Source organism: Scardinius erythrophthalmus (assembly GCF_964197995.2).
Source record: "Scardinius erythrophthalmus genome assembly, chromosome: 15".
Lineage (NCBI taxonomy): Eukaryota > Metazoa > Chordata > Actinopteri > Cypriniformes > Leuciscidae > Scardinius > Scardinius erythrophthalmus.
The window spans coordinates 11,808,240-11,823,239 of NC_138235.1; the positions used below are offsets into that span (position 1 = coordinate 11,808,240).

The 15,000-nt window shown below is 39.2% G+C and overlaps 1 protein-coding gene across 5 annotated transcripts in view; it reads left to right on the forward strand.

Moving 5' to 3' along the window:
• The window catches only part of utrn (utrophin), a gene marked incomplete at its 3' end in the record, with an annotated part of 241,125 nt that overhangs the window by 54,566 nt on the left and 171,559 nt on the right, over positions 1-15,000 (forward strand). For all 5 annotated transcript variants that reach the window (XM_081386596.1, XM_081386598.1, XM_081386599.1 and 2 more), the window contains 13 exons: positions 3,038-3,175; positions 3,254-3,367; positions 5,456-5,611; positions 5,706-5,876; positions 5,957-6,139; positions 7,054-7,188; positions 7,983-8,132; positions 8,227-8,388; positions 9,332-9,463; positions 10,993-11,166; positions 11,343-11,498; positions 11,751-11,921; positions 11,990-12,169. In XM_081386596.1, the coding sequence (XP_081242722.1) occupies positions 3,038-3,175; positions 3,254-3,367; positions 5,456-5,611; positions 5,706-5,876; positions 5,957-6,139; positions 7,054-7,188; positions 7,983-8,132; positions 8,227-8,388; positions 9,332-9,463; positions 10,993-11,166; positions 11,343-11,498; positions 11,751-11,921; positions 11,990-12,169 (2,022 nt within the window). The remainder of the gene's footprint in view (positions 1-3,037; positions 3,176-3,253; positions 3,368-5,455; positions 5,612-5,705; positions 5,877-5,956; positions 6,140-7,053; positions 7,189-7,982; positions 8,133-8,226; positions 8,389-9,331; positions 9,464-10,992; positions 11,167-11,342; positions 11,499-11,750; positions 11,922-11,989; positions 12,170-15,000) is intronic.

A 15,000-nucleotide genomic window follows, 5' to 3' on the forward strand; every position in this document is an offset into this window, starting at 1 on the left:
GCCTTTGGTGTCTACAGAGACCGCGTTTCTTTACAGTGTGTTCAGGGGACAGGCAGCTAGTGGATAGTGAGGAGATGTTTGCTGGATGTGACAAAAAATGTTCTGGCCTAAAAAACGCGTGACATCTCTTAGAGTGCCTTTAAAGCGGCAGACGACACAACTTCAGCACGTTTATAATAAACACAGTGTTATCATAGGTTAGTGTGGACGCAAGAGCAATATTTCAGTGATTGTAACGTCATATTTTGCAGCGTCTTTAAATAAAAAACAAAAAAAACATAATTCTACACAATAAATTCAAATCGTGAAAGTATGCAATCTAGTCCACTTTACTGCAACACTTGCGTTCTTTTAATTCAGAGACCACCGATCTTCTGTTGGTCACGTGAATTCACTAGTCAGAGTTCAGCAAACGTGAACTCCAGAACACGGTGAAGTTCACATGAGCCCGTGTGTGTATTCTGTCTCTAGCACTCACGTGTGTATGAATGCAAGCCAATGGATCCTAAAGCTTAGTGTGACCGACCCTTAATTCTTACGGTTTGTTTTAAATCATGTGTTTTGTTGAAGTTTGTTTGTTTTTTGGCTCTCTGCTTGTTAACTCTGGGTGTCGTGTGTTAGTCCTCTGTGTGTATCTCCACTTGACCCGTGTGTGTACAGTCTCTGAGCTGACGCTTGCTTTTGATTTCTGGACGCGTGTCTCTCTGTAAGTGCTTGAATAGTGGGAAGAAAGCCAATGACTAAGATGGCAAAACAAGCCAAAGAGAGCAAATGCAGGCTGGCATTTATTTAAAGTCATGTAAATATTGATGCTCTCCTTTGGCAGTCTCTGGCCTTCGCCAGGAGAGCCGGGACACGTGGCAGAGGCAGTCTACTGCTCTGCCCAGCCCACACTAGCTGACAGAACCTGCCCTGAACTCCAGCTATGCATTATGGGCTGATTATGGGCTGATTATGGACTGTGAGAACCAGGATCTCCTATTTTAGACGCGTCGTCTCTCTGTGGGAGTGAAGGAGATCTCTGGAGGGTTTTTGACTGATGCTGGAGTTGTGTCTCCACCTGCAGGCGTGAAGGAGTTACTGCGCTCTGACACACTGACAACCTGCAGAATTGCAAATATTGCAATGATCTTCTAATATTTGCAAATGGTGAATCACAATTAAGCACTTACGTTACAGGTTTTTAATTAAAAAAAAAATATATATATTTGGATTTTTTTATGGAAAATTAATTGGTGACGCATGTACACTTTTAAAAATATTTAATGTAAGCAACATAGTAATAACATATCATCTTTACACATTAAAGGTGAACTAAGTAACTTTTTTACCTTAACTGAACAGCTTCGGAGTCATTGGAATGGTTATATTACTTATTTCGGGTTGAATGGTGGTCGTTTCGCACCCCCCTGGTGCTCGTGAGCGGAAAATTCGCACTTGCAACTTTGAGACGGCGGGCCGCCGGCCGCCGCGTCAGGAAGTAGGCCCTATCGCGTGATATCAGGTCTCGCGATGTAAACAATTGCTTTACGGCCAAAATAAATCTGCTCAAATACTGTCATTATTGCGCTCCCTCACGCTGTCCGAACCCGAAGGAAGAAGACGTTTTAAAGAATGTCCCATCTGCTTTGATGTCGTTGATCTACTAGCCTCTGGTGTGTGAGAATCACCAACGAGTTTTTACAACAGTGTTGTCAAATATCTTTTCCGAAGCTGTGGGGGGAGCTCTAGAGAGAAACCTGCGAGCAAAAAGCGAGAATACAGCGAAGAAATCCCGAAGCTACTGAGTGCTGCTTTAAAGACATGTTGTACACATCAAACATAAGCGTTTGTATTGCTGTTGTCTGTTTTTCATCAGTATTTGCCATGTCATAAATATAGATAACATTTTATTGTGAATCGTTCTAAGATGATCTGAGAGACTTGCTGAGCTTCACACACAGTCCTGTAAGGGTCTATAGGGGTTTCTCTCGGTCATGTCTTTGTAACTTTACCATTTATTTTTGTTACACACCTTACATGTAGTTACTATAGTAATAACTAATAACATAATTATGCAAAATTACAAGTAACCTAAACCAAACTCTGCAGTAAGTACATGTGGTTAATTAATATTACTCAGTACTTAAATGTATAATTACTCTGTAACACGGACACATTAAAATAGTGTTTTATTTATTTTGTTTAATTTTTTTTTATAATTACATTATTTCATTTCATAACTCTCCGCTCCAGACACACATACATCATTTGATGCATATTGTTACTTATGCTTACATATACTTTACTGTTACTGGTCCTCTATATTCTGATCAATATTTTAAATCATTTTTAATGTTTAAATCACTGCACAGACTCACAAATAATCCAGCAACATATTTTAGTCAGCAGTATATTAGTTTGTGCAGTGTTATTTTAGTATTTTTTAAAAACTATTTTAGTGTTTGTTAATATTTTAATTTAGCTTTTATCTATACATTTAAAATTTGTGTAAGTTTTAATAAATCTATATGCATTTTTCATGTCTAATAGTTTTTGTTTTTTATATGTGTTCAGCTTCAAATTAATTTTTATTTTAGTTTTAGTAATTCTAGTAAACTTTTTTTTAGTATGACAACATTTCTATTTTTCTTTTCAATTTAAGTTTTATTTTATTTTACAAAGCCTTTTTAATAAATTTATTTTTTAGTGAACAATAACATTCCTGGTTTTGTTTTCCAAATATGGACAATTGTTATGCAAATAATAAATCTAGTTTCTAGTATTACATAAAATGATGTGCTATACTTATGACACATTTGTCCGAGTTGTTTTTGTCTATCGATCTGTTCCTTTAAATCAGAAAACTAGTTACCCAAGTCCAACTGAACCAGTCAAATCATGACTTTACAGCATGACCATAATGGTTTGTCAGGGATTCAGGGTCATTTATAATGCGTTTTTGAGCTCTAATCATTTGAAGTATACCCTGTCTCAGTGTGATTGGAGATAAAGCCGCAGGGGATTGTGGGTAATGTAGTTTTGCCCCGTCCTCCAGGCTCTCTATGCTGAGATCGAGCAGCAGCGGCTGAAGGAGTCGGAGACAGAGGAGCAGTGCTTGACCCAACTCTCCACTGCGGCCCGGGACCAGCTCAGCGTGCTGCAGTGCATTCTGGGTAGCATGAAGGACACACAGGTGAGGGGCTGATCCGCTGGAACGTCTTGAGCTGGCGTGAATGCCGTGTGTCTTGATGCTTGTGTTGATGATGTTCAGGTGAAGAGTGAGGAGGTGCGGCGCTGGCTGGATGCGGTCGAGGAGCTTCTGTCTCGAGACGCCGGCGGATTCAGTCACGGGGACAAACTGCAGGAGGAACTCAGCCAGTGCAAGGTCAGAGGTCAACGCGTTACACATGACAGTGATGTGGACGGATACTGTTGAATAATCCAGAGTAACACTGCTAGTTACATGCCTTCAAGTAGTGGTGCACTGAAATTATTATTATTATTTATTTTTTTACCAGAACCGAAATTGTCGGTGCCTAAAAAAAATTAAAGTTTTTATTTAGCCAAAAACCAAAAGTTTATTTAATTATCAATTAATGAATCAAATGTAATAAACAACACTGAAATAAAAACTGAGCTGTATATAAGCATTTAAACTGCACATAATGAAGTTTTTATATCACTTTCAAATATATATAATATATATTTATAGTAATAGTAATATAGTAAATATATATAGTAAATAGTAATATAGTAAATAGTAATATAGTAAATAGTAATTTAAGTATTTATATTAAGTATAAATAAACTTATTTCAGTTCGTTGCCAACAATTTTCTATTTGAGTTTAAATTTATATTTTTCATCTAATATTTGTATTTTATTTTAGCTTAATTTCAATTTTCAAATGCAATTTTTAACAGTGTTGGGGTACGTTTACACGACAACGATGTACTAAAATCATTTTTTTTTCATGTACAGACGACACCGTTGTCAAACGATCCCTGTTTACACGGATCCACGGAAACGACTAAAAACTCTGCATTATTCATGCCAGGCCAGTAGGTGGCGATGTCACTTTGAAAAGGAACATCACCATTTTCACAAATTCACATTTTTGTAGTTTAAATGGAGACGATAACGGTATTGTTTTCAAAAACTTGCACTTTGAAACCCCTTTTTAAAAGTTTGTGTTTTCAGGCTCCCAAAACGCTGTTGTCGTGTAAATGAACGTTCAACATTTTTTCGTTTAAACGGCCCCTTAGTTGACAATCAACCCTGGTTTTGTGTTCCACACGTGGGCAAGTATTTCGGCAAATAATGCATTTTCTAGTATTAGGGCTGAACGATTAATCGCAACAAAACCGCACGCGATTTGCGATTATTTTGTGCGCAGCTTGTCAGTGGAGTGCGGCTGATTGGTAGAGGGCGCTCTCATGCAAACACGCTAAATATGCCCCGCCGCAGAAGTACAATAATGCGCATCATTCCAGGAAATCCCTATCGCTGTAGCTGAGTAAACAGAAGATTTAAACACTTTGATTAAACATGACTTATAAATACACGACTGCCTTAAGAAGGCACATCATCTCACAGAAGGATGCTCAACTGTCGTTATGAAGTGAGTTTGGGATAAATGCATGTTATTAAATGTTGTCTGTTGTTGGACAAGAGGTCATAAATGTTTCTCATGTTTTGGAAAGATGTTTGACGCGTGTTGTTTTTTCAAATGCACGTTATAAGTGACTCAAACTCACAGTGCTTTCAGATGGAGCAGCGTTTACAGAGCCGTACATCAATGACAAACTGCGCATAAAAAATGATCACAGCCTTTGCGATTTTAAAATTGCGATAAGCCATCTCGATTTAAGTGCGATTACATGGAAAGTGCGATTAAAGTCTTCATGTAACCAAAACCAAAAAAATGTAAGTTTACTCAAGCACTTAATCAAATGTAATAATCAACACTCAAATAAAAACTGAATATTTAAACTGTAATGCTATGTGACATTTAGTTTACAAGCTGTTTTATCTACGTCTTTCCGCAGTTGAAACACTGATTGAGCGATTACATGAGACATGAATACTTTAAGTTGTACTGTATCTTTCAATATTCCTTCTGATGTTCATCCATGTTTATTTCGTAATGTAACTAGTAGTAAAGAGGAAGAGATGATCAGTTCACGAGCCGCTTGAACTGAGGCGCTACAGCGATCCGTCACAACGCATTAATGAGCGTCGAAACAACTATTGCAGAACGACCAAATTTTGCAGCTCAGACTCTGTTTCATATCAAAAGTAACGCTACAAAAATGTTTCAATGTTTTGGACCCTCAAAACAGTTTAGAAACAGAATATTTTCAGTGCATCACTAGTTTCTATCAGTTTTCAGCTGGTTTAGGTGGTTAATCAGCAGGACTCGACCTGGTTAAGAGTTGATGGGGTTGAGTGTCTGTCTGTGTTTGTGTGTGCAGGAGTTGGTGAGTGAGATGGAGAGCGTGGACTCGTCTCTGAAGCAGATCGCAGAGAACGTGTCGGCCGTTCAGCAGAGCTCGACACCGGCTCTGATCCGCTGGGGACAGGAGGAGTTAGACCACAGTCAGAGACGCTGGGACGCGCTCAGTAAACAGGTTCTTAACACAGCAGATGTTCAGTGTAGGAATCAATCAGTCACCCAACATGTCCTTCTTGAGTGGATGTCAATGTAAAACATCTTGCTTGCAGTTGTTGAGGCGTGAGGAGCGTGTGAGTGAAGGTCAGGAGAAAGTGACGAATATGAAGAAAGACGTGGCGGAGATGCGCGAGTGGATGATTCAAGTGGACGAGGAGTTTCTCATGAGAGACTTTGAGTACAAGAGCCCAGAGGAGCTGGAGGAGGCGCTGCAGGAGATGAAGGTGCTTGTGTATGGGACTGTCCCGAGTGTTCACGTGTGTGTTGAGCTGTTTCCAGAGCTCTGTTGTGATGTGTGTTTCAGAGAGCTAAAGAGGACGTGCTGCAGAAGGAAGTGCGTGTGAAGATTCTGAAGGACAGCATTAACGTGTTGATCAGCAAGACGCCCTCTAGTGGTGGTGCCGACCTGAGCCCTGAGCTCACGGAGGTCCTGCAGAACTACCAGAAACTGTGTGATCGCTTCAAGAGCAAGTGCCACACGCTTGAGGTACACACACACACACACGTTTGTTTAGCTATACTTGTGAGGACCTCCATAGACATAATGGTTTTTATACTGTACAAACTGTATATTCTGTCCACTTACACTTACACTTACCCTACCCCTAAACCTTAGCCTGGAAATCTAGACCTAAATCTAAAAGATTAATGGTCTGGCGTCGACTAATGAAACTCGGCCAGCTCGAGGGGCGGCACCAAGCATGCATTTGAAATCTCACTGCACGCAATTGGATAACACTACAACCAATCACAACAACAGGCCCCATACACTACCAGCAGATCTAACTGGTAGATCAGACTCTTGCCGTATCCGGTCGGCAAAACAGCAAAAACTCTCTTCTTGCAAAGGAACAATTCGAGTGCCGTCTCCTGTTCCTCTTTTAGAAAAAAGCCAAGTCTAACTAGTTCATTGTAGCGGCCAAAGCCGTTTCAAACAACTGGTGTTCCTCCATAGCCATCTTGCAATGTTTACTAATGACTTTGATGTCACAGCGCTGTCGTCATCTCGCCTCTGGCCCGCCTATATCAGATAACCCGATGTGATTGGTGCAGCTCAGATCGAGGGGCATATTTAATGAGCATCATTACTCGACGCCAGAGTAACTCGCTGAGCAAATTCAACTTGTGCTCTCGCGAGAACTCTGGATTACCAGGGTACCTAAACCTACCAATCACACAAAACCTTCTGTATTTTTACATTTTAAAAAAATTTAAATAAAAAAATTATTATGTTTATTAATCAATTTTCCTTGTGAGGACCAGCACAAAGTCCTCACAAAGCTGGGAATCTCAAGTTTTACTATATTTGTGGGGACATTTGGTCACACACACGCTTTGATTGTTTCCTGTTGGCTCTTGAGTTGAAGTGTGTGTGTGTGTGTGTGTGTGTGTGTTGTTCAGGAGGTGTGGTCCTGCTGGATTGAGCTGCTGCAGTATCTGGATGTGGAGTCTGGCTGGTTGAACTCGCTGGAGGAGAAGGTTCACGCCACTGAGAGCGTCCCGGAAAACACTGAGTCCATCAGCGCGGCTCTGGAGGTAACAGCAGTTTTATAAAGCCAGCAGTGGGAATTTTGCATGAGGGCGAAATATTTCCCAACCCAGTGTTTGAAAGCTGCTCGGTTTGAAAGTAACTTCTGTGAGCTGTGCTTCAAACACACACACTATTGACCCATTGACATTTCCCTGCAAATGTGCCCGCACCTTAACCTTAATCAGGCTACATATGTTTTTGATTACGTCTGAATCTGCTCACGTTTGTCGTTCCAAACCCGTTAGACTTCCTTTCATCTTCAAAACACAATTGAAGATATTTATAATGCAATCTGAGAGAAATCTGTCCCTCCATTGAAAAAGTCTGTTGCTCACCAAAAATGTTCATGAAGAGATTATAAAATAAATCCATACGAATCGAGCGGTTTAATCCAAGTCTTCTGAAGAGACTCGGTTGCTCCATTTGATGAACAGATTAAATTGAGATTTTTGTTCACATGTAAACAAAGATCAGCGAACATGAACATAAGCTGTCCTTGACACACGAGAATGAACCTCACTGGTTCTAATGCATCAAGCAAGCATGCTTAATTTGAGTTCTCTGTGTACATTTTGGGTGAATAGACTTTCAGTGGATGGACAGAAATCTCTCTCACACACACACACACACACACACACACACACACACACACACACACTGATACTTCTTGATCTTCTTGACTGTTTGGAAGATGAACAAGAGTCTTATAGGTTTGGAATGACATGAGGGTGAGTAAATAATAACAGCATTTGAACTTGAACGAACCCTTAAACGGACGCGTGTTGTGTGTCTCTTTCAGTCGGTGGAGTCTGTTCTGCGTCACCCGGGTGATAACAGGACTCAGATCCGAGAGCTGGCCCAGACTCTCATAGACGGAGGGATTCTGGACGAACTCATCAGCGAGAAGCTGGAGAGTTTCAACTCACGCTACGACCAACTGACTCAGCTGGTGTGCTTGTGTTGAATCGATCAAACGATACCCATTCAGATTCACATTTGACAGTCAGTTATGTTACATTCGTGTGTGTGTGTGTGTGTTGCAGGCTGCTGCACGTCAGATGTCTCTGGAGCAACAGTTGGGGACTCTGAGGGAGAACGAGACGGCCTTACACACACTACAGACGTCTCTCACACAGCTGGACCAAACACTCACGTCTTACCTCACAGATCGCATCGACGCCTTCCAGCTGCCACAGGAAGCTCAGGTGTGAACACACACACACACACACGCACACACGCACACACTCTTTCTGACATACACTACCAGTCAAACGTTTTGGATCGGTAAGATTTATGTTTTTAAAAGAAGTCTCTTCTGCTCACCAAGGCTGCATTTAGTTGATTAAAAAACAGTAATATTGTGAAATATTATTACAATGGTTTCTACATGAATATATAGTAAAGTGTAATTTATAAATGGAAATCAAAGCTGAATTTTCAGCATCATTACTCCAGTCTTCAGTGTTTTACATGATTCTTCAGAAATCATTCTGATATGATGATTTGATGCTCAATGTTTATCAATGTTGAAAACAGTTATTTACATTTTTATTTCGGGATTATTTGATGAATTGAAAGTTCAAAAGAACAGCATTTATCTGAAATAGAAAGCTTTTGTAACATTAAACACTACCGTTCAAAAGTTTGGGGTCAGTAATATTTTTTTTTGGGAAAGAAATAAAATAAATTAATACGTTTACTCATCAAGGCTGAATTAAATTGATCAAAAATTACAGTAAATATATTTATAATGTTACAAAAGATTCTATTTCAGATAAATGCTGTTCTTTTGAACTTTCTGTTCATCAAAAAATCCTGATATTTTCAACATTGATAATAATAATGAATGTTTTTTGATCATCAAATCATCATATTAGAGTGATTTCTGAAGGATCATGTGACACTGAAGACTGGAGTGATGATGCTGAAAATTCAGCTTTGATCACAGGAATTAAAATAATGTTTTTATTTTATTTTTAATCAGCTAAATGCAGCCTCAGTGAACTGAAGAGACTTATATAAAAACATAAAAAAATCTTACCGATCCAAAACTTTTGACTGGTAGTGTTTAGTAACAGATATATTGTAAAACAGCTTTGCGCTTATTCTTTACTCTTTGGCCTTTAACTTGAACAATATTCTCCTCAGGCCATTCAGGCTGAGATCGCGGCCCATGAGGCCACACTGGAAGACCTGAGGAGTAGGAATGTGGGAAACGTGCCTTCGACCGCGCCCGAGGGCAAACCAGTGCGAGCAGGAACCCTACTGGACCAGTTACAGGTGAGACTCAACACTGCCCCCGCAGTACGGGAGGGGAACTGCACACACTGCATGTTGGTCATGCTTCACTTCTGCACTGTACACTAGGGATGTGTCCGAAGCCTAAATCCAAATTTGGAAAGGCCGGAAAATGAATACCGCATTCTACGGAGCCCCTAAAGGGACATGGTTAGGCTTGCGGCTATTTCATTAGTGTACATCAGATTTCATCAGGATACAAATCTTAAGGTTCTTGTCCGAAATTGCAGCACGTTAAAAAATAAATACGACCTCGCGTTTTGTCAATCACGTTTAAACACTGCCACGCTGAAAAATTCGGATCGGGTTACATTTTCTGCGTTTTTCACATCCGCAGCTAGCATTTGGAGAGGTGTTTTGACAATTCTGAGCCACCGAATGACGAATACGAAAAAAGCGCATGCGAAAATTTTGGACTCAGTGTGCAAGGACCTTTATCCTGTAAAATGTGTGGTCAGTACCGCCGCTCCTCACACACAGTGTGTATACGCGTGATCGCGGATTGGAAAGCGAAAGTAAAAAGCGAAGGTGCATTCAAAAGCGATTTCAATACCTTGCATATTAATAGCGGCTCGCTAATGCTCGCAAATTATATACAATATAATAACCTAACTATTTAATTATGAGAGAATGCAAAGGCATTTCCCATCAGCGTGTCCCTTACGGGCCTCCGTAGAATGCATCATTTCCTGAATGTAGTATTCGGCTTCTAGTACATACTACTTGGTACTTTAGTATTTAATATTTTTGCTTGAGATATCACTCAGTACAGGTGTTATTTTAGTATTATTTATACAATATTTTATAGTTTTCTTCATATTTTGAATTAGTTTTGTTTACATTTTCAGTTCATTTAAATTAGTTTGATTTTTAATAATTCTTTGTGCCTTTTTTGTATTTTTTCCCCCTTAATTTATTTCAGTTTTAGTTCTAGTAATTTTATTAATGAATTAGCTTGTAGTTTTCTTTTTAATTTAAGTTAAATTTGTATATATTTTTTTATGTTTTTTGTCATTTTTAACTGTCTTTTTATTACTAATTAGGTAAAAACGTATTTGTTTAGTTTTAGTATTTATTTGTATACCTAGTTAGTAATTTAAGTGCTTTAACTTAAAATAATAATTATAAAAATACCTAACCTAAAGGCTGAAATACACTGCATGATTTTTGCCTTATTTTTAAGTCAGCTCTAGTTGCAGAAAGTCCTCAAATGTTCTTATTTTCGCGTACGCTGGGCTTTGATTCCATCCATTTGGATTTTAAGGATATAAAAAATAATAATAATTGTTTTCATTCGTCACACGTCTCCTATCAACATGTGTATGCATGACTTCTGTATTCAGAACAACATGAAAGTCTGTTCGTGTGCGATCCTCAGTCGTTTAGTGTGTGATGTTCAGTTTTTCTCTCTAACCGTATACAAAGTCGGCAAGTGTTTGATTCCTGGTATTTGAGTAGATGTTTAGTGTATTCCAGCTTAAGGTGTATGTCGTGTATCTCCGTCTGTTTAGCGGAAGCTCCGCGAGATTAGTACGAAGTACCAGCTGTTCCAGAAACCGGCCAACTTCGAGCAGCGAATGCTGGACTGCAAGAGGATTCTGGATAGTGCTAAAGCTGAACTGCACATCCTGGACCTGAAGGACACGCAACCAGAGGAGATACAGACACACCTGACCGGATGCATGGTGAGAAAACACACCAGTGTTCTTCTAGCATTATTTATACACTGTGTGTGTGTGTTTCAGATTTATTCCAATTTAAAACATTTTTTTTAACAATAGCAAAACTGAAATGAGACTTCATCGTGGACTTGATCACACTGCCTGTGCTTCATGTAAGCGTGTTGTTTTTATGAATGCAGAAGCTGTATAAGATCTTGAGCGAGGTCAAGCTGGAGGTGGAGACCGTGATTAAAACGGGAAGACAGATCGTACAGAAACAGCAGACGGAAAATCCTAAAGGAATGGATGAACAGCTCACTGCCCTCAAATTACTCTACAATGAGCTGGGAGCTCAGGTACACGCACATTACACACACACACACACACACACGTTTAAAAGCGGCTATAAAAGTAGCGTGTCCATGTTTTTTTTTCTTTTACATTTTGAAGTTTTAGATATGAACACGAAATGTTAGCTTGCTACCTCCACATCCTCTGCTTTTCCACTTTTCACCACTTGCGTTATGAAAGTAAAATGGGTTGCGGATGCAATTTTGTGTTGACTTCAATGTCATTTTTAATTTGCGCTAAATTGTGTGTGTGATCAGGTGACGGAGGGGAAGCAGGATTTGGAGAAGGCGTTGTCTGTGTCTCAGCGTCTGCAGAAGGACAGCGCCGCCCTGCAGGCCTGGATGAAACACACTGAGGCTCAGCTCAAAGAGAAGCTCAACACAGGAGACATGCCTGCTGACATCGACGCCGAGGTCACATGGGCCAACGTGAGTGTGTTTGATGGAGTCTCTTCTGGACACAGAGAGTGTGTGTGTTAAAGAGCGTGTCCCCGTAGGGCCTGCTGAAGGAGTCCGAGCGCAGGAAGAGCGATCTGTCCGCGGTGACGGAGAACAGCGCCGCCCTGCAGGCGTTAGTGGAGGGCAGTGAGGTTCAGCTGGAGGAGCAGCTGTTTGAGCTCAACGAGGACTGGGAGCGAGTGCACACGCTGGTCGAGGACTGGCTCAGCGCTGTCCTGGTGAGTGTGTTTGAGCCTGGCTTTCGGTAGGACTGCTGAAGGTAACGTTAAACGCATTTACCCACAGTGCACTTGCTCTGGTTAATATTCAAGCTGCTTCATTTTGTTCTCCGTGATTTGTAAAGACTGATTAGAAGAATAAAGACACACACTCAGACACAGACACAAACACACAGACGCACACAAACAGACGCACACACACAGACACACACACACACACACACACCTGCACACGCACAGACACACACACACACACACACACACACACACACACACACACACACAGGGACGCATGCACACGCACGCACACACACATGCATGCAGACACACACGCACACGCACGCACACACACATGCATGCAGACACACACGCACACACCTGCACACACACCTGCACACACACAGACACACACACAGACACACACACAGACACACACACACACACACACACACACACACGCACGCGTCACGTTGACACACACACACACGGCGGCGTCACGTTAGAATTTAACGTGTGGATTACGTCTGCACGTCTTAACGTCTGCCCGTCTGCCCGCCTTATTTTCCTTTTTTTTTTTTCATAGGCTACATTTAGGCTACTGTAGACATTATAGATAATCTTATTTTGGCAGTTTACTTAGGGCTACATTGGATTTATTTATTTATATAATGATGAATGTCTGTTAAGTATGCATTTTGTATCCCAATGATAGATAAAAGTATATTGTCATGTATACGATGAGAGACAAATAAAATGGGCTAGTAAAATTCAGAAAAAGTGGGTCATATATTTGTTTGTTTAAGATTTGTTAAAGCCCTGCAGCAGCCGGTCTGCATGCCTCAAGTTCATTCATAGATGCTGCATTTAGTAGGCTATAAATTAACCATCTGAAACCACTTTAAAACGTATATTGGATTTTAAACTAAAATGAATTATCATACTTCTGATTGCTGGTTACTGCTATACTTATTCTGAACAGGTCATTAATCATTCAATTTAAAATAGTTTAACATAAATATACTATTTAATAGAGCTACACTACAGTTTTTATAAAGCCACTCTATTAAATGTAGCCTAGTCATACTGCACATTTTTTTCTACTATGTTAAGAGCATACAAATATATCACCCAACTCAGGCAAAACAATTGACAGCCCTGATAAATAAAGTAAAAGGCTTAATGCATCTTGTTTTCACCTGCAGGAAAAACTAACACTTAAAACAAAAATGACAGTAAATGACCACTAAAGTCAGTAGGTGGCAGCAGAGGGACACGTATCTGCTCATTAGCCGTGTCCACTCCTTGATATACTTGTAAGAAGTTTCAGTAAGTCTTGGGTCATTTATTCCTGTACATTAAGGGCTCAATGCATTAACAATTTCTGAAAGGAGCAATGTTCGATATAGTATACATTTGCTTTTGTAAAATATTTTCAGTGGTTTAAATGTCTTACAGATTTGAATTGTATGGGGGTTCTGCATGCATCTTTGGAAGTTATTACACAAGATAAATATTAAATATGATTTTTTTTAAATGGATTTTTATGTCAAAACGAAGAGTTTGTAATGTCATTTGTAGCATTTTTTTTAATAACAGAATAATAGACTTAAATAGTCAGAGTATGACTGCTTTATTCTATGGTATTGTCTGCATGCTGGTCCTATTCCTGTCTAGCACATGAAATACCCATACCTTTACTCTGCTCTTAAGCACACACAATAATCATAAATGCTACACTAAATCTTTAAATCCTGGGAAATAAAGTTTGTTACATAAATAGGAATTACAGTAAAAAGCATTCACTGAACAATTTTGCAGTTAATGAAGTAGGCTACATGTTATACAATATGCTCAGTATTTTGTGTTCAGTATTTTCAGATTTAAACTATATGGCTACGATTTATATTTATATTTATATTCTTTATATCACAATGACATACATATGTACACAAGAGTTTCCGTTGTAATTCCGTTGAAATGTCCGACAAAATTAAATCTCTCCGGTCAAATTGTCCGATTAAAATTGCCTAATAATCCCGCCCCCTAACACAATCTGAATTTGAGAATAAGCCTAAAATGTATTTAAGCAAAAATACACCGACCTTTGGCTATGTTATAAAGGAACAGGCTCTACCGTTTTAAAGTTATTAAACATTATTACATGGCTTGGTTGAACTCCAATGTGGAATGCGGTACAGGTAACTTAAACAGGATTTTTTTGTTACTTTTTTAATACAATTACAATTTCATTTAATTTATTGTTTAATAAAATTATAGGCCTATTATTTTTAGTTTATTAACAGCATCAACAGCTGTAAAGATGAAGTTGACGATCCATCTAGTGAACGCGCCTATGAGAGAAATGCACATGATTACATAATCAGAGCGTAGCCTATTTCTTTTAGTTTTAAATTGTTAAAAAGACATTTCAAGCTTTCTTAAGATATATTTCATGTCTGTGAGGCATATGCTGAGTTTCGTTAAATTAGGATGAGATGCGCTCCAGTTCACGAGCAATGCAAGTGCATGATTAGGCCTATCGTCTGCTTTATTTCTAGGCCATCGGTTGATAAAAAAAAAAAATTATTACAATTAAGATACAATTTATACAAAACGAAATTCACTTCAGAAAAGTCTTTCTACAAAACAAAACTTAATTAAGTGGTCAAAATCATGTCTGACCCGCTCCATGTCTCTCGATATTGCGCATCCTATCTTACTTGTGCTGTTCACTTTTCATAATCAACATAAATAAAAAATAACAATTAAATATTGTAACAAATATTAAACTAAATTAGCTTAATGGCTACAACACTTATAGTAAACCTAGA